Genomic DNA, 24,492 nt, shown 5'->3' on the forward strand with positions numbered 1-24,492 from the left:
TACTGCATAAATAATGAATTATGTTGTCTCTCAGAGAAAAGCATATTCATTCAAGTGGACAAGGACAAGGTTGCATGTTCTCCAAGTCAATTAATAAGTAAGAGGAGTTGAGTTTCAGAAGAGCTTATCCTCTTTTCTTATCTCAGCTTATAATTTAAAATGAGGTAAATTCAGGCCAGGCATGTGAAAATGGCTGATGTTGAACATTGTTTTTAGCAGTAGGCCATGAATTAAAAAGTAAAGATAAGGCTGAAAAAACATCAACATTGATAACACTTGTATAATTAAAATAAATAAAGTTGTTAAAAAATATACAATGATGCTTTATAACAGTATTTTTTTCCATTCACTTAACATTTCTCCATTTCTTCTTCTGTATAGGAATGGTTTACCTTCATGATGAAAACACTTATGTGGATATATATCAATAAAATGCTAATTTTGGTGAAAATGCCAATTTAGAAAATAAAGAAAGTGGTTCAGAAGTCCTTTTTAATTTCTTTCCTGGGGAAACCCAAATTCTTTCCCCTGCAAAACCCAAATTCTGCACCCACCACCTCAACCTTCATCATATCTGGTTGTACTAATCATGAAGTGCTCGAATTTGAACTTCCAAACTCAAGGAGCAGATCCAAACACAAAAAACTTTATATTTATGCCATGTGATAATGACATTTTTAGACAGATTAACTTGCATTTGTCTCGAGTTGAAAATGTTAACAGGCAATGTGTAGCCCTCTGCTGGCACAAAGACATAATGCATCATTATTTTATTTATCTTTTTGGGGAGATTTTTTGCCAAATGAGAAATTTCTTTCTCACTCAGTGTGTGTGTGTGTGTGTGTGTGTGTGTGTGTGTGTAGTACTTAAAGTATGATTTGTAGGACAGACCCACCCGTGATAAAGTGCATGTGGGTTTCCTTAAACCAGAGGCAAAAGGAGAGGCCACTGGGGCAGTGAGGCATTAAATTAATTAAATACGAGGTCTCTGAGTAATATTGGATTTTTATATATCTCATCAAATCCTCATTTTGTTTTGGCCTGCTTAATTTTCCAATATTGGAAAAGGACAGAAAACTGCTCTCTTTGGCACTGCCTTCAAAACTCCTGAGAAATATTTATGGGAGGTTAGGAGTGCCTTATACATTGAATTTACATTTATCGTTTCCAGGGGTCTAGTAGTTTACCATGATGTGCCTGGTGGTATGCTTTTCAGCAACATACCAGCAATGCAAGGATAATAATGGAAGAATTTACTGTATTACTGCCATTAAACCAAAATATTATGAAAATACCCTTTTCACATATTAAAATAGCACCTTACACAGACTTTTGCTTTTTAGCTTCCTCTACATCAAATAACACACAAAACATGTATGCACATAAAAAAGAAAACCGGGCAGTAAATAAGCTGAAAGTATAGGGTACAGTATAGGATCTCTTTTAAACAACTTTTTTGCCCCACATTACATAATTATAAATTATGTCCTCCTTTCATGACTCTGTAAAAGTCAAATAAATGTAAAAAAGTACCCAATTTCATCCTGAAGGTTAGCAGAGGCCTCCCTTTGTGATAACGGCAAGGAGCTAACAAAATTTTATTGCTCAAACCATGCTCTGTCTGTGAGCTAAGACCACTGTCAGCATATATTTGTACACATGGAAGTTATGTGACCACAAAGCACGGACATAGAGCATAAACAAATCATCTGTTTGGCAGTAATATTAAAGGACGGTGATAATATTCAGGGCGATGATGTGGAGCCCTTTGCTTTTCCAGACTAATTTTCCATTCCTATAATCAAACTAAACTCTGACTCTTGCATGTGCTAGAGTAGCAATCTAACTTTTGGTTTTAGTCCCACTGCAGATCAAGCAAAACCCCTAATGCTGGATGTTTAATGTGGTAAGCTCGTCTGAAGTTGTCATGATGCCTGTGCTCGTCCCTGGACGTCACGCTTGTTGGCTAAGAGGCTTTGAAATATTAAGAACAGTCAGATAGTCCCACAGTAGCTGAAGACTCCAGCATGACAGGCCACGTCAAGAGGCCTAATTCCAGTTTCCACTTGCACCCATCCATCAATCTGTAATGACTTATAATGCCAAATCAGGTTTTCCTTACTCCTCTCTCTCTCTCTCTCTCTCTCTCTCTCTCTCTCTCTCTCTCTCTCTCTCACTCTCTCTCTCTCTCTCATGCGCTCTCAAACACGTAGTAACACTTGTGAATATCTGCATGTTGGATAGCACATTTTATTACACTCTTTCCTTGTTGTTTTGTTTTTAACTGTTGAATTATGCATTGTTACATATATGACAGAAACAGAATTGTTGTGTTGTTGCTGTCTCTGGCAGACAAGTGTTGTGCACTGTAAATTATGGATCATTGTCATTGTTAATATATTCCAAAAATGGAGACAGAAACCTCAGAGTTACTTTGTGATGCATGGCATTTTTATCACTAACTTATTTAGTTACTTATTCATACCAAACTTTCAGACTCCATGTTGAAATTGGCAAAGTTTATCTCTTTTGATCAATAAAAAATTGAGAGGCAGAAGTTTTTACTATCTGTGTCAGCACATATTACATGATCATGAAAATCTGTTCTGGGAATAGTGTAATATTCCAAATAAATAACAGGATTTTCTCGTTCCTCATTCAGCTTTATGAGTTTGTGTCAATCCCATCCTTCAATATTCTATAAGAGGGAGAGCGCACAGGGGCAGCCATCCTGCTTTGAATGAATTAAAAAGAAGAGTCCTTCAAGGTAAAGATGAAGACAGATTTCTTTAATATTTTTGTCACAGCACAACCAGAACACCTTGCCCTCAGCCTACACTTCTCAGAGATATTGTCCAGTCAAAAACAATTATGACTCTCTGGTTAGCAAGGCCATCTAGGGGATAAGGGCCCAGCTGTCAGTTCTCACAGGGCATTGGGACAATCAATCATACGTTGTGTATGTTGTGAGAGTGTGGTAGATGATAGAGGAGAAGAGAAAACACACGGATAACACACAGACCTTTGCTTTTAAACACTGAGCAAGTGCAAAGTGTAGTTACTAGTAAATAATTCAAATTTGATACCATTCAACAACAAAAACCTTTTAGTTTGTTCGACTACATACTCAAGCTGTGCAGGCAAGAATTGTTCAACTACTTTGTTTTTCAACTCTAGACAGTTTCCCAGAGGCAAAATGTCAGGGGTTGTGTAGAAAATGATACACAGGATATTTTCCATTTGATTTGATGGTGCAGCCTTCAAAAACCGACATCTTAGTTTTAAATTCAGTATTTTACCCCAAGTGTCATAAAGTTGCAGTGAAGCAGAGAAAAAGCAGATACTGAATATAAATGTTATTTGGGGATTTTGCATTGAATTTTAAAGCAACTAAAATAGTCTTGTGGTAGCCCTCCAGCCGTGCTGACGCTTGCATCAGGTTTGAAATTTATTTTTAGTTTAGCATGTTAGTATGTTAGCATTTGTCAATTAGCAGCTTAAAATTTTGATCTGATGATGGTGCTACATGGAAAGTTAAGTAATTACAGCAATGGTGATCTAGTGGTCCATCCTATAGTTGTTGAGATATTTTACATACAACCAAAAATATGAACCTGCTGGTGGTGCTGGAGGAAAAATCAGCAATCTTTACAATAGCTATTGTCCCTGTTACCAGGACCAGTGCCAGGACAGTCCAGTATTTTTCACTGGCTCCTATAGCTACTGAACTCAGCCCTGTAATGAAAACTGTTGCCTGGAGTAACAGGGACAGTTATTTTAACATGTTTCTACATTTTTAAAAAGCGTAGTTTGGTTTCACCAACATAACATATTCACTTTCTTTGTGGAGTTGGAGTTAAAACAGAAATCCCACAGATGGATATCACAAAAATATTACATATAAAACCAACACTGAACCTTTAAGTGGAAGATAGGTGGAAGTCTGGGGGCATTATTGGTCAAACTGATAAATGTCTTAATCTCTTCTCTATTTTTACTGTCTGTTTTTTTCATCTGCATGTCAAAAGTAAACATCTGTTGGCTTTTTCTGAATCAGCCCATCAGATCATACATTTACTGTTAACTCAAATCCAAAACATGTTTTATGGAAACCTCTTCGACCAAACTCAAAAACCAGCTATCCACACTGTTTTAAAACCAATTTCTTAGCATCTAACTAACATTTGAGACATTCCACAATGGTAATGTGGTTGAAAACATCTTTAAAGAGCTCTCAGGGTGAGAACAGAGGGGAAGATGTTAAATCTTATCCTTTCACCATAATTCACATGTGACACACACAGGACAAAAAGAGAGAAGTTAGCCTCTTAAAAACAAGCCTCTTCCTAGCCACAAGAATGCAAGTGAACAGTATGTTTTCAATTATCTGAAACTAGCTTGACTATAGGTTTCTTCATTTAGCTGTCTGTCTACATGCGTCTGAGTCTACATAATTCTCCTTTTCAGTGAATCACAATTTTGAAAATAAAACATGTCTTTGTTCGCCCGCTGCTAATCAGACAGTCAGAGAGACTTGTCACAAGTTTCTAATTTTCAGATCAAATTGCCTGTGGATTACTGGATTTTCATGCAAAAATAGGCTCCCTCTCTCAAGCGAAATGTACTTTTTCGTTGGATCTGACAAAAGAAAAGACCACAGCAACAATTATGAAATGTGTACTACAATATTACTGTATACTGTGGTGGCAAAGCAGTGAATTATGTCAGCAAGACAGTTCAAACTGGTGTATGGAAAGCTCTTTTAGAAGTATTTGACATCTTGTAGTAACACCAAAAAAAAAAACTACATCATCCATCACTCATCATTATCCAAAGAACAAGAAGAAGCAAGAACAATGATAATGCACTTTCATTTGTATGAGAATGAAGGCTGTTTTTTGTTTTTTTGTTTTCTTTTTTGGAGTTTTTAAGTTCTGTGGGCTGCGGTTTACCAAGTCTCCCAAAAGACATATAAGCCCAACAAATCTTTCCCAGGCTCTGTGTGTGCCAGATAAAGATTTGCTTAATTATTTCCCATATGAGGGGACCGGTGAGCACAATGTGTGTTATTATGCTCATCCACTGGGTGCCAGTTTTCACATTGTTCCCTCGTGCACTCAGGTTTTTCAGACTCTGTAATTTCCCCCGGGTCTCTTGAACATAGCTGTCAGTTTGACTCTGGCTCATAGTTGGGAAAGTAGCCACCTTCTCCTAGGCAGACATCTCATACCCACTTGCCTTGGCTTGAAGACAGCAGGGTCCCAGTTCCCAGTCCAGCTTCCTGCTCTCCATGTAGGTCCCAGCTTGGTGTGCAGCCTGGGAATAGAGGTTGAGAGGCTGGAGTGGGGACAGAGGAGAGGAAGCAGAGGGAGAGAGAATAAAAAGGGGGCACATTTGAAGGGAGATTTCCTTTCACGTCTTCCGCTCCTCTCATTTTCTCATTATCAGGATGTCTGGTGCCAAACCTGTAGCTTGATCCAACTGAGGTGAGAGATGACATACAAAGTGCAGACAAAAACTGAAAGTGGCGGTTGATCATTTTAAGAGGAGAAAATGTCAGCTCCTGTTCTGAGGTCTGCTTTTGATTAAGCTTGCCACGATCAGTCTACCAGTAAGAACATTGGCCTTTATTCCAAAAAATACAAATACGTTATGTGTTCTTCTGCAGCCCCCTCCCCTCTCTAAATCTCCTCGAGAGTAATTCCCTATTCTTCATTAGCAGCTTACTCCTCTTCACATCTCAGCATGCGTTGCACATCCTTGACTTCAGCTGCCTAGCAATACGCTGCACCTTCACTCCCACACTCCCGCAGCCTTGACGGCAGATAGAAGTTTATTTGATGTTTAATTTACAGAGCAGACTGCAACCATACATCCACCAGCAAGCTACTGCCCTCCTCCACACACCACAACCTTTGTTGGCCGCCTGTGATGAGTTGTGCAGCCACAGCCAGCACTTTTATACACTGCCAAAAAAAGAGTTGGGCAGAGAATGAAACTGTGCTATAGGCAAAAGCAAGTCTGCAGGACCGCTGAGAGACTGAGTGGTTTCTCTACCACAGGGATCCGCAGCACAGTGGGCCGGAGAGAGCTTCACGCACACAGAGACATTCCAGACGAGCACACGCATTGCTACAGAAACCGTTGAGCCCTCTTCCCTCTGGTTCAATCTGTCTCATCGGGGGCAATGTTTGGCCCGTGTGACAGCTCAGACTAAGCTGATAATTTTTACTATCTTATGTTATCTGTGAAGTGAGCTAGAGTGTTAGTCCTTAAGAGTTCAGTGTTGATTCCTACTTGTTGGTAAGATGGTAACAGCGGTTACAGTTTAATACAATTGCAACCACTCAATGAGCAGCTACTTTGTCAGAAATATGGCAGAAGACTGTTACATTCACTGATTCAAGAAATTTCTTGATTGTCAAGAAATGGCAAAATAGACACACAAAAAGCGAAAAAGCACTGTTTTGTAGACACATAGTTTTGTGCATTTACACTAAAATTTACTTAATATACAATAAGGCTATCTATGTGTTAACATTGTATTTGATTACAGGCATGAGTTGTATACAGTATGTACACACGTGAAAATCGCAGACTCTGGAAAACTACTGGAGGAACAGTATGTAATACATTTAAAAAATATTGCACAAAGAAATGCCAAGCATTGAATCAAAATCGAGTTTTGTTTTCATGGAAATCTGAGGGATTATAACTTTAAATGACTTTATGATGCTTGTTTGGCTGCAAGTTAAAGATAGTAACAGTAGCAGGTAAGAATAAGTGTTGCCAAATCTAATCTCCTCAAACTGCGTGCTCTCACTTTTTAAATGGAGTCACATGCATTTCCTTGGCAAATGGTTTTAAGCTTCACTGCACTGCATTTGCCGTTCTGTATTGAAATGGATTATATGTTAAATCAAAAGTGACTCCCAGGAAAACAACAGAGAGAACCTGCTGACAGCCTATGTATAGACAAATAAAGGCTTTATTGACCCAGTCCCTTTTACAGTCCACTTTGAGGCTTTAAAAGGGGCTTTTCTTTCTGGGCAACATTAATGAGGTTTACCAAACTCAGCTACCTGAAGGTACTGTGGTCCCTCATACAACTGAGAAACTTTCTAATGCTCAAGCATACGGCCTTATTAAAATCTTATGGGCAGTATAATAGATAGGATGGTGTCTGGGGTAGATGGCATCAGCCACAAGACAAAAAACATTATTCTGATGCAGTGTATTATTAGCATGTGAGACATTGATTTATGACTGTTTTACTGCAGAGCTTGTGCTAAACGTTGAGGTGTATATTTAGATTGATCATAATCAGTGATATTTCTGCAGCCAGTCCTGTTTCCCCTTCGCCATAAGTCACTGTCATAAATGTTGGCCATTTGTCCCTGAATATACAGTACGCTAGTGGAAAAGCTCACAGTCACCGGGTCAAATTGAAGTAGCATAAATGGAACAACACTGAAACAGTGATATTTTGCAAGAGGCACACTGGCAGGACAGCACAGAGAAGAAAGAGAAACCAGAGATTGCGCTCATTATGCTGCCTTGACCTCTGAGGTCAGGAACAGGAAGGAAGCCAGCGGACACAGCGCCAAACTGGAACTGAAGTGTTTTTCTGTTTTTAAACCAGCCACAGATAATGAGCTTTATAGTTTTCTACAAGAATGAGAAGGATAAAATCATCTCTGAAACTCTCTTCATATTTTATTAATACAAATTACTGTTCATATTCAGGTTATTTAATTATATTCAAGACCATGCAAGAATTGCACAAAATGCACCATGTGATATGAAAGACAACATTCTCCCTTATAATACAGGAAGAATTCAAGTTTAAAACAAAGTTTAAAGGACAAATTTGGTCTCTTTCTAGTTTTTCTTTCTTTCTTTCTTTTCATCTGAATAGTAGGCTGAATATGATTTTCTGAAACAGCTCGATCCTGCAGTTTTTAACAGATGTTAATTAAACAGGAGCATGTTGTTGGGGATAATTTTCAACAGCTGATGAATACGTTTTTGTGTGTGCACTAGTGAGTATTTACAGAAGCAGGAGGGTGCATGTAGGAAAGGCTCAAAATAAACTAAAAGGTTTGGGAGACACTGCTGTTTAAAGTTCGGTTTATAGCTATCATATGTGACATTTCTGTATTAAATGTATAAAAACAAGTAGACCTTTGATATATATTGTCAATATGTATACTTAGATTAACTCAAAGGTTTCCAACAATATTTAAATCCAGAAACTTCCTTAATTTTATTCAAAGTGGATTCCTTCATCACAACATCATCAAACTAGTCTTTTGTTTTCATTGTCTTGATTGAGAGACCCATAGCAGCAGCCAGTGATTCAGATGAGAGAGTCACTGCAGATGACTTGGAAACATCCCATTGGTTTGTGAACTATAGGTGCGTTTTGTTTGTGTTTGTTTTATTTATTTTTTTTATTGAATAAATGAATGTAAACTGGTTGCACCTCCCGTGAGACCACATAACCAAGTCATTAAGTGTGATGAAGCCTTGCTGGAAGGACAAAGGGGAAACACGAGGAAGATACAGAAAAGGGAGGGTTAGAGGAGTGAAGGAGAAAAGGACGGGAAGGTGGAAGGATGCAGTCTGGAGAGACAACACTTTAATTAAGACTAATGGGTACTTGGTAAAGTCAACATATTTAGGGAGGACTGGCATGCAGAGTTCAGCACAGCAGGAGAGCACAGTAGAGTTTCACAACAGCTGAAGCCTGGCCTGATGCAATAAAGAGTTTGATACCTGCAGAGTTGATCATGTTTTGCCACATCCAGTGAGAAGAGAAGGTCAAAAGATATATTGGAAAACAGTTAAGGCTTTCTTAAGATAACAGAGTCATTTTCCACAATAAATATAGGCCACTGGGGTTTCTACAAAATGCATAGTTAAACTAATAACAAATATTAATCATCAGGTCTGTACTGAATGACACAAAATCATTACAAGTGAGGCCTTTTGTTTCTTCTCCACACGCTTTGTCTGCAGCTGTTACATTCCCAGACAAAGTAGAAAAGGTCAGGGTAAAGGGGTGAGACTGCATTGTCATTAAACACATGGCAGTAATTATAATGATATAATGATTTTAAATTGTAATGGAGCCACACAGCTTATCATCAACATTTCCTGGAAGTGAAGACAACAAAGAACAAAGTCAAAAATCTCTTTGAAAATTGAGACTTTCCAACACAAATATCTTTATAATAATCACACACACCAAAATGATTACAGTACTGAAACTGGAATGATTTTGTTGACAGTCCATCTCCATCTTCCATCTTCCATTACATTATGCACTATGTCTTCTCTTGATGAAGACATTTCTTTTCACCACTAAACTGATACAGATATGAATGTAGGTGATGCAGATATTACTGTGAAATAAGGGTCATAAATATAATTGCAAGGAATGCATGAAGTAAAATATGTATATTTGTTTACTGAAGCACTGATCTCAAAGGATTGTCTTGACAACTTAAAATTTCTTCTTTATATGGAAGTCACTTTTATATTTATCAATATGTGTTAAAGGAAGGGCAGCACAACTGACTGCTGAAATAGCTACACCAGCTTTCCAAAAAACATCACTGGAGTGCCATAAGAAGAGCTGACAGCATTGTGCTTACATGGCAGCTAAGAGGCCGGCTCACAACCCGTCCTCCGGTGCTTTGCCGGTTCTTGTATGAAACATGAGGCCAGTCAGGTAATCACAAAACTGATTGCCACAGTGTTTCGTGTTTCCAACTAGAGTCGTAGTTGTATGCCTCCATCCACCAAACCAGCTGTGGTTTACATCCATGAATAATGGACAGAAAACATTATGATGTCACAGAGAAGTTGACCTGTGACCTTTTGGATGTAAAATCATTATCACTAATTCATCATTTTATCCTATTAGACATTTCTGGGAAACTTTGTCATAACTGGTGTGTGAATTCTTGACTACCAAATGCATTGTGTGTCCATATGTTGCCATGCACTGCATACGACTGCTCTTCAACAGAAGAATGAGATTGACCCAGGTACCACACCGACATGGCTCGTCGAAGTATCCATCATAATATTTGTCATTTCTTCATTCAAGGTAATGGGCAACTAACCAAACCAAACAATTTGTAGAGGGGCAAGTTAAAACTGAGGCAAGTACATTTCTAAAGTATTGCCTAACCAGGCAAGTTAAAAGAAACATTAATGTTGAACTCTGGGTAACACTAAGATGATGAACATGATAAGCATTTGTTGCTTTGTTAGTGTGAGCATGTTCTCATGCTGAAGTTAGCATTTACAGCCTCAGAGAGTCACTAGTGTGGCTGACTCTTGTTCCCATACTGCTCTGGATGGAGATACAAGCACTGAATACATAGTGCTATGCTGTGAGTTGGAAGTAAGTTGATTTTATCAGTGGCTACGGTTACAGTATATTGTTTTACTGCAGAGATACTGTCAGTAGCCATTTACACAGATTTCAAGTTCTCAGTTGTTTTCTGTGTGTCTGACCAGCACTGTCTCCAACATGTTGAGGTTTTACAGACAAAAGGAAAAAAAACGTTTACACATGCGGCAAAATTTAATTCCTTTATTTATACATTTTCTTACCCACTTACTCCATTTCATGGTCACAGGGGTCTGGACTCTGTCCCAGCATGCACTTGGAGGGAAGTCAGGCTGTGGCAAAATTTGATTTAAGCAGTGTAAGGTCTGGATTTCATGGCAGTCTGTGTCTAAACAGACAGTGAAACTTGTGTAACTACTTCCTCCAGACTTCTTCAGAGACAAATTCTACAGCAACTTAGTAATGGATTTATTCACTTCGAACAGGCACACACGCTGACACTGTTGTTAAATCATTTAAATGGCTATTAAAGCAGCTCCATCATTAAATCTTCTATGTTTTACACATGCTCAAAGACACATCCACAGAAGGCAGGAGGACACACGTGTGTCAAATTTCTGTACATGTATCAAAACGAGTTGTCATGAAAATTAAAAAGGAAAATGTTAAGTAAAAAAAGCATGGCTCAGGTTTGACAACAAAGTGACACAGGGTGATCCTCAGCAGACTGGTTGATTTATGTGATCTCTGTAACATATATCCACATGTGTGTACACACACACACACTTCAGCTGCTGGGAGGCAGCCCAGGCAAGCTGTGGAGACCAAACAGCTGCTCTCACATATCACCTTTCACTACCCTCAAAAAGAGCAGCTCTCTGGGCCTGCTAATGTCCATGTAGATACAGTCAGAGAGGAAATGTCACGGTTCCCCACAGAATGTTAATTGAGCAACCAAAACAAATACAGTTAGAGCCAGAACAACATACAGGAATCCCTTAATGATACTGTACTAAGGAGCTACTCCATCCTTTTAAATTGCAAAAGGTAGTGATAAAATAGTGAAATCAAAGTAATTGCATTGTGTATAGTTATAAATGTGCTCTAAGGCAAAGACAGAATAACAGGCTTCATTTGTGCATTTTGAGTCACATACACAATGTGTTCTAATAAAATAAAATCTTCATGATTACTGGAACCTCAATAATCTGGCCCTCATTTCATAATACATTGTATTTTGAAATCATTATCCCAAGCATTCCACCCACTTTAAATTCCAAACACTTAAGACTGTAGCTAACCAACAGTCCAAGTGTAGTGATTAATGAGATTCTGTAGCAGATGAGACTACACAATGAAATCATTGTATGTATATTTGTCTTTAAACAAACACTGAAGCTTCAGTTACATTCTCTGTCATCAGTGTTTGAAGGGTGCAAGAGTACAAAGTTGATATGTTGCATCATCGCCTTTACCTTACACACAAGCTATGCAAACAATTCGGAGTCAGTTATTAGCAAACTTCAGCTCTTCTGTTTGTATCTCCCGCAGCTGAGTGAAGGTGCACTAGAAGTGAGATCTCTTCATTTCAGTTCAGTTTGAAGCCTGGTGAAAATATTTATTCGTCTCTTTATGTGATACACTTCTGTGGATGTCTGCCCCACTTAGTCAGCACTTGATCTTGTTCCTGCCAGCATGCCAGGACAGCAGAGATGGTGTAACTAGAGTTCAGAGCTCCTGTTCTTACAGTCAATGTGTTGCTCATATCCTTGTTTCTACCTTTGACAAACCATTAGTCACACTGTTGACTAATCAGCTCATGCACCCTCAGGGAGACTTGCTGTCCATGTCCATCTGATTATAGTATTATTGTGTTGCTATACTGCTAAATCAATATGTACTCTGTAATTTGTAGATTACATGGTTTGTTTTGTGTCATTTTTATGGTTTCTTGTATATGTATAAAATATGCACAGTCCACCACATATGAGAATAGTTGAGTTAGAGAAAGGCTGAAAGTGAAGGGTGGATGTGCAGCAGTTTGCTGCCCTGAGGCCATGAAATTTAACGGGTTACTCACGCCGGTCATTTTCAGTAAATACAATAAAGAACTAAATACCTGCTTGCAAACTGAACCCAATTCTCCATTTAGCGCGTGACACAGTTGGCGGTCAGACCACAGAAGGGTCGAGCCACCCACCCGACATTCCCGTACACAGAGAGGTTGTTTTGATTGAAACTCTCTTGCATGTGATGGAGGAATTATCCCTGAGACTGCACAACTCTAATTCCAGTAAAACAATGTGTCCTGGCAAAAGGCCAGTGTGGTCATCTATGTACAGCATTGTCTTCATTAGTCATCTACCTCGAAATGCTTTGGTGAAACTGTAGATTTTGTTTTCTGATACAGTATTACAGTATTACAGTGTATACAAACTGTACAGAATACTGCAGTTTTACAATATAGACAAAAGTATCCAGTCCAAGCTCTTTATGAGGTCAGACTACACAGTCAAGCACACCATTCATGCAGATTAGAGAAAGGAAACAAGTACAGATGGAGTGAGAGGGAGTAAGAGAGATGGACAACATGCTCACGATAAAGAGAGAGAAAAGAAGTGATATAAAACTGTCTACATCCTTCTTAATACAGAGATCACTGCATTAAATGGTTTTGTAGTTCATTTAACTTGAACAACATATCAGCTAAAAAACAAATATACTCTATACAATACACAGTCTTTCAGCAATCCAATTAAAACAATCTGTCATGTTTGTCCTTTGTGATGAATGATGTTTATTGCATGTATGTTTCTCTCTCTCTCTTTCATCCCTCTTTTCATCTCTGTCCTGTCTACCTCTTCTTCTCCTCCTTCACTCAGCCGACTATCAGCAGTGGTTCTCCCTTGTGAGCTGGGTCCTGCTCAAGGTTTCTTCATATTAAAAGGGAGTTTTTCCTTGTCACTGTCAGCTTGCTCGGGGGTTCAGGCTCTGGGTTTCTGTAAAGCAGCCAGAGACAATTTTGATTATAAAAGGTGCTATATAAATAAAATTGAACTGAATTGATATATACATATATATATATGTATATTACAGGATATTAGTATCTCTGTGTGTTTTCCACTGAAGTCCAACCATGATACTCAAAGACAGGGACATGAAACATGAGTGCAGCAGTAATCTCATCACTCTGGCTGCATTACGACCGGATCCCTGCGTTTAACACTGCCTGGGTCTATGATTTCATTACAGATGCTCGATTCAATACTAACAACTCAGATGACTTCAGGTCAATTACTCACTGACTGCGCTGCAGGCAGCGCCATCAATCACCTACAAGTAACCTTCATCTCATCTCCCCTGCACGCCACGGCCTAACGTGTCCTGTTCACTGTAACAGCACACTCCGAGTCCCTTTTCCCCCCTTTTGAGCTCAGCTTGCCTGGTTCTATACATACCACTCACCAAGTGCACAGCTGCGAAAACAATCATTTCACATTTATTACCCATTTCCACTGGCTTAAAAATATTTTTGAACTCTTACCTGTATACTGACACAAGAAAGTCTGAACTAGCTGCCTTCTTGTGTGTGATGAGGTACTGAGAAAGAAAGTCCTCAGATTGACAAGATAAAGCTTCTCCTTTTCTAGTCCAAGATCAGACCTGTCACACAGAAAGAGAGATGTTACATTAGACTAACACATAGTAGAACAAGACATAAAGAAATAACACTATACACCTAGGCAAGCAGGACTGTGAGGATATGCGGGAGGCCAACTTCCTTTTCCTAGGGTGGTGACAGAACAACCCACCTTACTGTGCCACTGATCAGCTAGTGGTAGTTGCCTTAATTGGTTGGGTTAGTGTAGGCATGAGGAGTGATGATTGGTTATTGTAAGGGTAAGAATGTCAGGGTGAGCCAGTCAGAGACAGAGGAGAGTTGGTCATTCAGCCACCATCCTAGGAAAAGAAAAGAAAATATACTGGAGCTAAATACTAACATCAGAGTACAAACAAGCTCTCAATAACAATGTTAACATGCTGATGTTAAGTAGGTATAATGTTTACCATGTCCAAAGATTTGGTTGAGAATGTCATCATGCTTATATTTTCTAATAAGCACTAAAGTACAACTGAGTCGGAATGCCTTGCACATAGTTGGTCAGGAACTAAACTATTGGACATGCTGAGATTTGGACTTGGGGATTGTACTAGATGAGAAGTTAAGAGATGGCCAGAGTTATTATGGTTTGAGGGGAGCATGTCTGAAACAATTTGCATGGCAATCTATCCAGTAGTTGCTGAGACATTTTACTAAAAGCCAAAAATGTCAACCTTATGTTGGAGGAAAAGTCAGGTGGTTGCCAAAGTCAGTGGGGGACTGTGAAAATCTGTATTAAATTTCAGCTTCATTTCAATCCATCCTGTAGTTGGTGAAATGTTTCAGACTGGCCTAGAGCTGTGGACTGATTGAGAGAGACATTGCTCTCCCTCTGCCATGCTATTAGCAAAGCTAAAAAGGAGGAGGAACATGGAAAAAGAAAGAAAGGGAGAACTCAGTCAAGTGGATTAGAGGGAGAAGACAGAGAAAAAGACAATAAAAGCTAGAGGGGGCTAATACAATGTCCATCAGCCTGTGAAAGAGCAGAAATTCAGTGGCCTTAATTGTAACTTCACTTTAAATTTAGGTCCATTAGGATATTGGTCATCCTGTGAAATAAACTCAAGCAACATAAACATCAGTCTCATAGCAGCTAATTAGTTTGTATTCACATTTATTGGTCTTGTGTGAGTGTGTGTGCATGGCTGCACAAACAAAATGAAAATCTGAAACAGTTTCAGTCTGGCTGTAACTAAGCATTTCTTTTCTTTTTCTTTGTGGTATTGTGTTTTAGGGGCACTGAAAGCTTGAAAGAACAGTTAAAAGAACGATTTTGGTAGGGTGAGACTCAGATCCATTTCCCAGCTCCCAGCAGGACCTGCAGTTTTTACCCAAGATAATGGCCTTGAATTGCAAGAGTCTTTGCAGCCTAAAACAGAGCCCCACGGTCACTTGCCTAGATTACTGTGCCAATACTACAGCTTAACTAGGAGAAGGAAGTGGAACTAAACTTGCTTCAAAGGGAGAGAAATGAGGTGGTTGTTAACTGGTGCATTCCCTGTACAGCACTGAAAAAGAACATTTTGTGTGTCATGTTGGGTGACTGTCTGTGCTCTGTATCTCTTTGTTCTGATCTCAAAGGAACGCAATGGATGGTAGATGGCATATATGTCAAGGCTGAGGCAGATGGGAGGAGGAAACAAAAGCTCAACAAGATCAAGAGGGATGTGTGCAGGAAGAGGGATATGTGAGGAAAGGAGCAAAAGACCTTGGATTTACATAAATGACTATTGTGGATGTGGCTGAAGATTTGCAGACACGCACTGTATATTCTAATAAAAGTGTAAACACAAACTCAAACAAAGATCGCAAGAACTGAATTTGAGTGATTCACATTCAAGGCCTCGCCAGTGCAGACGTCTCATCTGTCATCCTCAGAGATTCAGAGATAAGAAGGGGATTCAGGCCGGATGGGTTCAGAATATGAGGTAGGCTCTGTCTCTGTTTTCAGGCTGAATATTTTACTATAAAATGTACGTATATCGTGTGTATATATATATATAAAATCAAAATTTGCGTGCAGAGGCTGCTGAACCTGGTTCCCTGGCCTCCTTGCTTTGGTTCTGCTGCCCATCCTTGCCAGCTTTCCCAGCCTCAGCTCCAAGTGGTTTAAAGCTGCTGTGCAAGCAATGTAAGTACTTCATAGTATAGTATATATAGTGTATATAGTACTGTGAAGTTTTATTCACTTCTTGGGGAATATTGTATCCGCCCACCTAAGTTACGTAGTGCAAGAACAGGCATTTGGGGAGCAGAGTGGGAATGGCAGAGGCGTTGTACTCTTCATTGATTTTGAAGCTATTATTTCAGGTAAAATAGTTAAACAATGTTGCTTTGATTTTCAAGTGCATTGAATTATTTTCACATTTAGCTGTCAGAAAGAAAAAATACTGTCTAAAACCATGCAGTTGCTGTTTTGATATCCTGATATGGCTGGATATTTGCTGCAACTTAAATCCAAAATGCAAAAACGCAGGTCATTTGTCAAAGTAAGGCAACTGTGTCCAGTCCAGAATCCAGGGTCTGCCCTGTTCCCACAATGCTATTTTTGGTTGCGATTTGGATGCGGACTGCCCCAACAAGTCATGTTCAGACTACAGTCTGTGGGGATTTTGAACTTCTCCGTGCAGCTAATTACAGCCATGACTATGCTCTTATGTTCTGCGTCTATGAGGAACAGATGGACAATGGGTCTGACAGTATGTGACGCGTCCCTGTGCCAGCAAAGATTTGGTCAGGGAGAGCGTCCCAGAAGTCAGAAATTATGAGATGTTAGTATCATTTTAAAAACGGGAGGGTGGCTAAACGGATCATAAACTGTGTTTGGCCCGAGGAGAGCAGCACACAATACAACTTCTGCATCGTGCTGACAGATGGTCTGTGAAAAAGCTGGGACGTCTGGAGCACCAGGCTGTGAAGTAGCAACTGCCCAGGCTGTGGATGCTGTATACAATATTTCCAAACACCAGCAGAGAAAATGGCGTGTGTTGATGTGAAAGTTACAGATATAATTGTTGGCCAGGTTTGTGTGAAAGTTATTTAGGTTCAAATTCAAAATCAAAGTTCACCACTTTCCTGTGTTAAAAACTTTAATTTGGTTTTTGAAGCAGGGAGCCAGTCTAGATGAAAGTTAATGCAGATATATATTGCCATCTAGTGGGAACATATAGCTATTACAGATTTTAGGTATCGAAATGGTTAGGCACATCTTTTTATTCTGCATGCTGCATTGTGTGTTTTGAGATGGGAGGTTTATGAGAAATAGATCTGAAAAAGCAGCAGTCCCTTTAGTCCCTAGCTTGGGTTCCAAACTCCCTGCGTCCTTCCCATAATACAACAGCTTAAGCACAATGTCTGTTATTAGAACCATCCTGCCTGATAATTGGCCACATCTTATCAACCCCATACACAGTTTGTAACACAGGACTTCTGCTATTTAAGTGACATCATCAAGGATATGCTACAGAAGACAACAGTTTTTCACAAGCTATATAGGATGCATGTGTGTGTAGAATTAGTGGAATGCCCCTTTGTTCTTGAAACTGGAAGAAAATTCACACCATACTTGTGTTTCTCTGTGCAGTGTATAAAATACAATATCACATGCGTGATATGTGAGGTCGCATAACATCATATCATACTGTATGCTCTGCCTAATCAAGATCAAGAAGTATAAATATTTTCTAAAACTATCTTCATTCTATATTTGTTGAAGATGGATGAATCTGATTTGTTTTCTGATGTGTAACTGTTACTTTCTGTTGCCATATAGTATTTAAGTACTCGCATAATCATTGTCTAAAAATATATGTGCTGTGATTCAAACTGTGATTATTTATTTGTTTTTTTGTTTCTGTCAGATGATTTCATTAGCGACCGGGTAACTCTGCTATCTATCTTCTGCTATAACGCTGACACATGGAGCTGTCCATCACTCTGCTTTTCTCAAAAAACTGTAAGAAATCTCCTGCTACAAAATTTTTAGACATTGTTGCACACTTAGATACAAAGAGGGACTTCCAGGTGTGCATGGGTTTACATGAATCTATTTTACTTCTTGCTCAACAGGTGCACGTAAGTGCAACATTTCTGCATGTTGTAGATTACTCAGGTACACTGAGGGGATGCGAGCAAGCTCCTGTGTTGTGACCCAGAGGACCCCTGAGCTGCCCCAAAGTGCCGGTGTGAGCAGAACTCAACTAAACCATGCTTACCTTGCTAAAATAATGTAGTTGTAAGTGTAAATAGACATATTACCTTAACAGTGACAATAATAACAACACAAACAAAATAAACACCAAGATGGGTGTGTCTCATGTCCATCAAAGTCCAAGACATGTTGCAAATTACTATGAGGACCACACAATGAATTTTTGATAATATTTTGAATACTATCCTCATGGGAATCAATCAGTCAATTCATGCATATGAAGCAATCAGTCTTTGAAAAAATAAACTACAGCTCTGTGTTGTCTGGATAGAAATTGTTTCTCTGTAACTGGGTTTTTAATTCAAGTTTGAAATCATAGTTTGAAGCCATAGAAGTTCACAGGGAGCTCAACAATATCATGACTTGATCTGGGTGTTTACGGCTGTGGGTTTGAGCCCTGGGTGATACAGCATAAAGGTCCTGTACCTCACAAGGCACTGTGCTGGGGACCCCTGCCCTGCGTGCCTTGGATGTCTCCCTCTTCCAGCATACCTGATTCAGATGATCAGCTTGTCATGTAAAAGCCTGATAACAACCCATTCATTTGAATCAGATGTGTTGGCGCAAGGAAACATCTAAAACATGCAGGGCAGGAGGTCCCAGAACCAGCACTGAGAAACACTGGATTAGAAGCTCATGATTTGAGGGAAATTACTGATTGAATAAGTTTTAAACAGTCATAGTCTGGGCTGCTCTACTGATGGATTCTCCTGTATTCTCATTTGTCTTCTTCCTTATGCTTTATTTCTTCCTGACACTGTTTAAAAAAAAGTAATGTAGTAAAAGCAATGCTAGTAGTAAACGCTGTTGTACAGAAGAGGCCCTCCTGCGAGTGCTGGTGAAGTGGACATAGAAAGTGGATAAACTGACTAATCCAAAGATTGGGAAATTGTGCAAAAATGCTGCAGGATTTAATTCAGAGCTATGTGAACATTTTTCTTTTCTGTTGTGTAACAACTGCTGTCAGTCGGCAGGCATGTGCCTTCCTCCTGCCTTAAACCTCACTCCCTTCAGCACTGCCCACATACTTTTTGTTAAAGAAGTTCTATTGTGACATTTTATCAAGCCTTTGTGATCATATTTACTGACCCATTATCACAGACCAATTGATCATCCACCTAGTGTTATCAGAGACACAAACCCATTCCTGACCTCGGGCTGTATTCACCTCTGAGTTCCTCAGTAAGTCAGTAAGTACACCAGTTTAAGAAAAGGAAATGAATTGAGATGCAGCCTAGAATAACATTTTCACCCGATTTGCCCATTGAAAGAATAATATGTTTGTTCTAGCTCTTGAGCTGTAGTTCTTGGAGGTTTTGCAGAGGCCACAGTTCTCTTGCCAGTTTCAGCACAGTCTGGGTCTGCATTCCTCTGCAGCAGCACGACCGCCACATCTGAGGCACAGCTTTGGCCGGTTTTGACTTCCACAGAAACGTTTCTGAGTACCTGAGGGCCATATGCATGGAAGTGACCTCCAGAAAATGTAAATGTGTGCTGTTCACACATGCTGGCAACAGTGTGTATTCCCAAATGGAATGAATAATCGTTAAAAAACAAAAAAAAAAACAAATAAGTTATTTTATATGGTTGCACTTTTGGTTAACTGTTCTTCAGTCTTGTGGAGAATGTGGTCTGTGCCAAGCAGTGAACAAAGTCTTTCTTTGTGGTTTCTGCCTATGTTTTCTGTCCGGCGCTTGGGGTGCGTGTAATACATAATTAGAAATAATCACTTAGCGGAGTTTCTTGTTCACGGAGTGTGAACTTTCCACATTTGTCCTCTAGAGGACCACAAACCAAGCTGGTTGCCGGTGGTCATCCTGGCACCATCACATACACTCCAACCCACTGAGGAACCATGCTGTTTGTAAAAACAAAGCTAACGTTGACTTTACAGGTATATAAACACAGCTGCAAGGCCACAGTAAATGTGATCAGTTCTGCAACCCACAAAAATAAACCAAGATAACTAGGCTAGTTGAAAAGAACGCATCAGTGTTCAACGCAGAGCGGCTAACATGACAAGCTGCTTCAAAAGCTGAACAGACTGTAAACGACAGTGACAGATAATGACTATGGACAGTATAGTTGGCATGGGTCCATGATTTGCTGAGCTGATATATAATACAACTGGATGAACTGTTGAGCTCCATTAGCACAGCACTCGATCCTAAATTTTTTTAGTCTTGTGTGAAGCACGCAGATGATGAACAATGAATGGAAGAAATGTAAAATGCTTCTGCTTGACATGAAAAGGATCTTGATGATAGACAAAGGACAAGAGGTGTCATATATAACATATCTGTTGGTGGTGAGAACAGGAGGGAAAACAGTGTCTGTAAACCTGATGACAACCAGCTGAAAGCATTAAAATAGAGTCCAGTTATGAGGTGTGCCAAAAGAAAGAGAGAGAGGGAAAGAGAGAGATGAGAGAGAGAGAGATCAGATGTGGATGGAGGGGGGGGAGAAAACACAGTCCTGAGGACAGATGGAGTCAGCGTACGGTCTGATGTTATGTGAGGCTGCAGATGCACGAGAAGGGAAAGAAATGCAGCAGAGGGGCGCCCTACATGTTAACAGGCAGAGACATAGCATTGGAAGTTACATGCATCTAACTTTGTGAGTGTAATCAGGCCACCATGCTGCCCTGGAGGATGGTTATCGTTGGGTTTTTCTACTGCTGCATCGACGCAGGTGTCACCCAGCATCAAACTAAAGGTAAGCCTTGAAGTGAAGTTCTTTATTTTTATGCAGAATAGGAGCATTTCAATTTGTGTATGGGCCTTCACAGAACTGTGATTAAATTAGTCTTGGCTATTGACTGGCTGTTAAGCTGTAATATTAAACCAGAAAAACAGTGTCCCTGATCTTTTTATTTTCTGTCCAAACTCTCAAGTTTTTCCAGAAAAAATATTAATGTAATAATGTACACGTATAGTTTTGAAACAGGAATGCCGCATTACATGTATTGGACATGACAGAATATTTATCTTGCTGACTTTGTTGTAGTCTTCCTCCATGCACTGAACTTGCTCTGTCTTGAGCAGCCCATCTTCTTTTTCAAGATAATGCTAAGAGTAGCACCTAAATTTAGTAATGCAGAATCCAGTACAAAACAGTTGCATCTTATTAACATATCCGGTGTAAATGCTGCATCTTTTGGGTCAGATCATATTTTGCTCTGGTCAGGGATTTTCTTTCATCCAATCAGGTGTGATCTTTTGTGATCTGATAGGTGTTCTTCTGTGGCTCTTTCATTAAACACCACAGACAAGAACAGAAATTAAAATGCACTGATGACTGAGGTAAAACACCTAAGATGGTTACATTTTCTGGTTTTGGCAATGGATTCTATGAACAGGAAGCACAAACAGCAGTAAGAAGCACTTCATCATAAAAAGCTGGATTCATCAGAACCACATATTTGGCCTCTGTTATTCTTTTGATACAGAGTTCAGCTGGTAAACATATGAGCTATGTGTGCACTTTCCTGATGTGCATGATTTTTGGATATGTTCAAGCTGGCCCCAAATGTAAACACAATACAATTCGTTTCTATGGAGGAAGGATGAGCAAAAATGGTGAAATATATTGATCAAATGAATATTTCGTGATTTTTTTACAGAAATTCAGCAACTCTAACAAGAAAAAGCACTCTTTAAAACAGTGCAAGCTCTTCTTGGCCTTATTGAACTTAGATTAATGGAGATCATTATCTAAACATGATCGCTGACTTGTGTGCATTATTTGATCCTGCAAAAGTCGATTAAAATATCATCATCTTGTTGCACTTGAACCTGACATAAACAGTTGGGTAATTGACTCTGGCTTAGATATTAGGAATTTTTAATTGTGTTTCCAAACTTCTGTCTCGCTTTATATTATAGTGCAGGAGCTGGTCACAACATCTTGACTCCAGATTAGACTCCACACAAACACTTTTTGGTTCAATGGTTTTGATTGTGCAGCTGCAGATTAAATAGATGACATCAAACACAGTCCATTTCAGTTACTAATGCTATCTGTCCCAATCTCTCTAATTTTGCATTACAGCTACGGTATCTTTCTTCTATTTATACAAACATGGAATCTTAACTGCCTGAGCTCCAAAACTGACATCAAACACAGTCCATTTCATAATAAAATAGCCAGCAAAAAATGTTGGAGATACTGGAGAGTGAAAACAATGGTCTGAATTTCTTTATGTCTGTGCCCTCTGTCTTTACCTTCTAGCCACTCTGCCAGCATTATACACTGGTTGGCAATCCACTGAGTTGGAGGCTGGATCTCCAAACTTTTCCACTGCTGTAGACAGAACTATGACAGCACTGTGTCAGAACTGTTAACAACAAGGGTGTAGATTCTTGTTATTAATCAGATTGTTTATGCTTTTTTTTTCTTTTGGTGATGGCAATAGCAGAGGCAAGAGAGCACATCTAAGTAATGTGACTGTGTACTATTCAAGGACTGTCTATGAAAATGACACCGACATGCACTCATCATAAGTGAGATGGAAGGTTTTTGCCTGTGAGTTTTCTCAAGTTTTTCTGAGGTTAACAACTTAGTCTAAATCATGGGTGTAAGGAATGCTATGAAAATGAAGATGAAAAGCTAAGCCAGAACACAACATATCGAAGTCATCTGGAGCCTGTTGTATATCCGTGTGTTCCTCCGCCTTTGATTCTTCTGCTGCTTTTGAAGTCTGAGTTCATGTCTGATCACCCGCAGAGAGAAGTCATCTGTAAGGTCAGAGATCGCAGTGTGCATATCATACTGCAGTACATTGTGGTGCGAGCACAGTGAACCTGCGTTTCACGTACCAAAATGTCAGCACACTATTAAAACCTGCATTTCATGGTACCTAACAGGTTAAGGGTTTGTGGTTTGCCTGTCATTCCAACTTAACTGATTCAAGAAGCATTTTTGTTCCACAGCAATAAAACACAAGACAAAAACATGTGATGAAATCTGAAAGGAGAGGTTTGCGACTCCCTGCCATTCTCACTGTCTGCCTCTCTTTACCCACAAGCCCTATTTCCAGCAGCAAGCAGAGCAAAAAAAGGGGTGGCAAATGTGGTTAACTCCACCTTCCACAACTCCTTTGATGATGTTCATCTATTATTTGAGGTGAGACAAATCAAGTGTAAAACCAATGAATAAACCTCAGTTGTGAGTGCTGATCATTTCTTCTTGTTCTTTTGATTACTAGGTACTGCTGTCTGGGGTTCACTTTGAGGCCAGTGGAGAGTTTTCAGTACAAGATGCTGAGTTGGCTTCACTTCGCAAGACAAGAAACCTGAAAGTCATCTGTGAGGAGATCATTCCCAGGAAGCTAACAGACATATTTAGGCTCATCTCTGACCTTTCGAATCAAATTGGTCCCCTACATCAGGACGATTTTGAACGCACCCTATTGACCTTGGTATACACCACCCAGCAGCTTGTCAATTCCACTACTGGGCATGAACGAGATGTTTGGGAAGAGTCCTTTGTTAGTTTGTACAAAGCCATTAAGCAGGATCTAACAGGGACAAATTAAACAGACTGTTCTTATGCAGTGGCTTCATGATGGACTTTACTATGTACATAACAAAAAAAAATTTTTTTTTTTTTTTTTGAAAAATATGCATTAAGATCAGAGGGTAGCCCAGAAGTGAAGAAGCTGTTAGGTAAAGAAACTGCCACAAATAGATAAAGTGCATGGACTGATAATGATGCAATTATTAACACACTGACTGTCACATCAAAGTTAATTTAAACACGAGGTATATAAATGACAATATATGAATGAAACTATAGTCAGATTAATGCTAACTAAACATCATGGATCTACTTACATTCACATGTCTTTTCAGTGTTTGTTCACTAGCACCTGTCTGTAATCACATGGTGAAATCAAAGAAAACAATAAAATTTCAAGCTTTAAACCAAAGAAATTATTGGTTCTATCCAATAGTAAACAGTGTATGCTCTATGAGAATGTCAGATTAGTGTACCGAAAAAAAATGTCTTCAAGAAAATATAGATTCCTAGATATAGATAGATACATTATATGGACAAAAGTATTGGAACACCTCACCATTGCACCAAAGGAGACTTTGTGACATCACCTTCTAAATATGTAGACAGCTTTGCAGCTACGAAAGCTTCCACTCTTCCGCAAAGGCTTCCCAAAAGATTTTAGTGTGATAGAGTGTTTCTTTGGAAATTTTTGCCCATTCACACAGTAGAGCATTTGTGAGGTCAGACACTGATGTT

The 24,492-nt window shown here is 39.3% G+C and overlaps 1 protein-coding gene across 1 annotated transcript; it reads left to right on the top strand.

Annotated features, from left to right (window-relative positions):
• Positions 1 to 20,727: 20,727 nt before the first annotated feature.
• On the top strand, positions 20,728 to 24,474 carry LOC124062108 (protein FAM180A-like). Its single transcript, XM_046394623.1, has 3 exons — positions 20,728 to 20,952; positions 23,264 to 23,361; positions 23,444 to 24,474. The coding sequence occupies exons 1-3, from the start codon at positions 20,874 to 20,876 to the stop codon at positions 23,771 to 23,773; spliced, it is 507 nt and encodes a 168-aa protein (XP_046250579.1). The 5' UTR covers positions 20,728 to 20,873; the 3' UTR covers positions 23,774 to 24,474.
• Positions 24,475 to 24,492: the final 18 nt, after the last annotated feature.

The sequence above is a fragment of the Scatophagus argus genome, chromosome 7 (assembly GCF_020382885.2).
Source record: "Scatophagus argus isolate fScaArg1 chromosome 7, fScaArg1.pri, whole genome shotgun sequence".
Taxonomy (NCBI): Eukaryota; Metazoa; Chordata; class Actinopteri; family Scatophagidae; genus Scatophagus; species Scatophagus argus.

Excerpts from the sequence above, each read along its gene's own strand:
- LOC124062108 (XM_046394623.1), top strand. The coding sequence starts at position 20,874 with ATGCTGCCCTGGAGGATGGTTATCGTTGGGTTTTTCTACTGCTGCATC. Across the intron at positions 20,953-23,263 it reads CACCCAGCATCAAACTAAAG|CCCTATTTCCAGCAGCAAGC; the intron begins GTAAGCCTTGAA and ends TTTACCCACAAG. Across the intron at positions 23,362-23,443 it reads ATGTTCATCTATTATTTGAG|GTACTGCTGTCTGGGGTTCA; the intron begins GTGAGACAAATC and ends TTTGATTACTAG.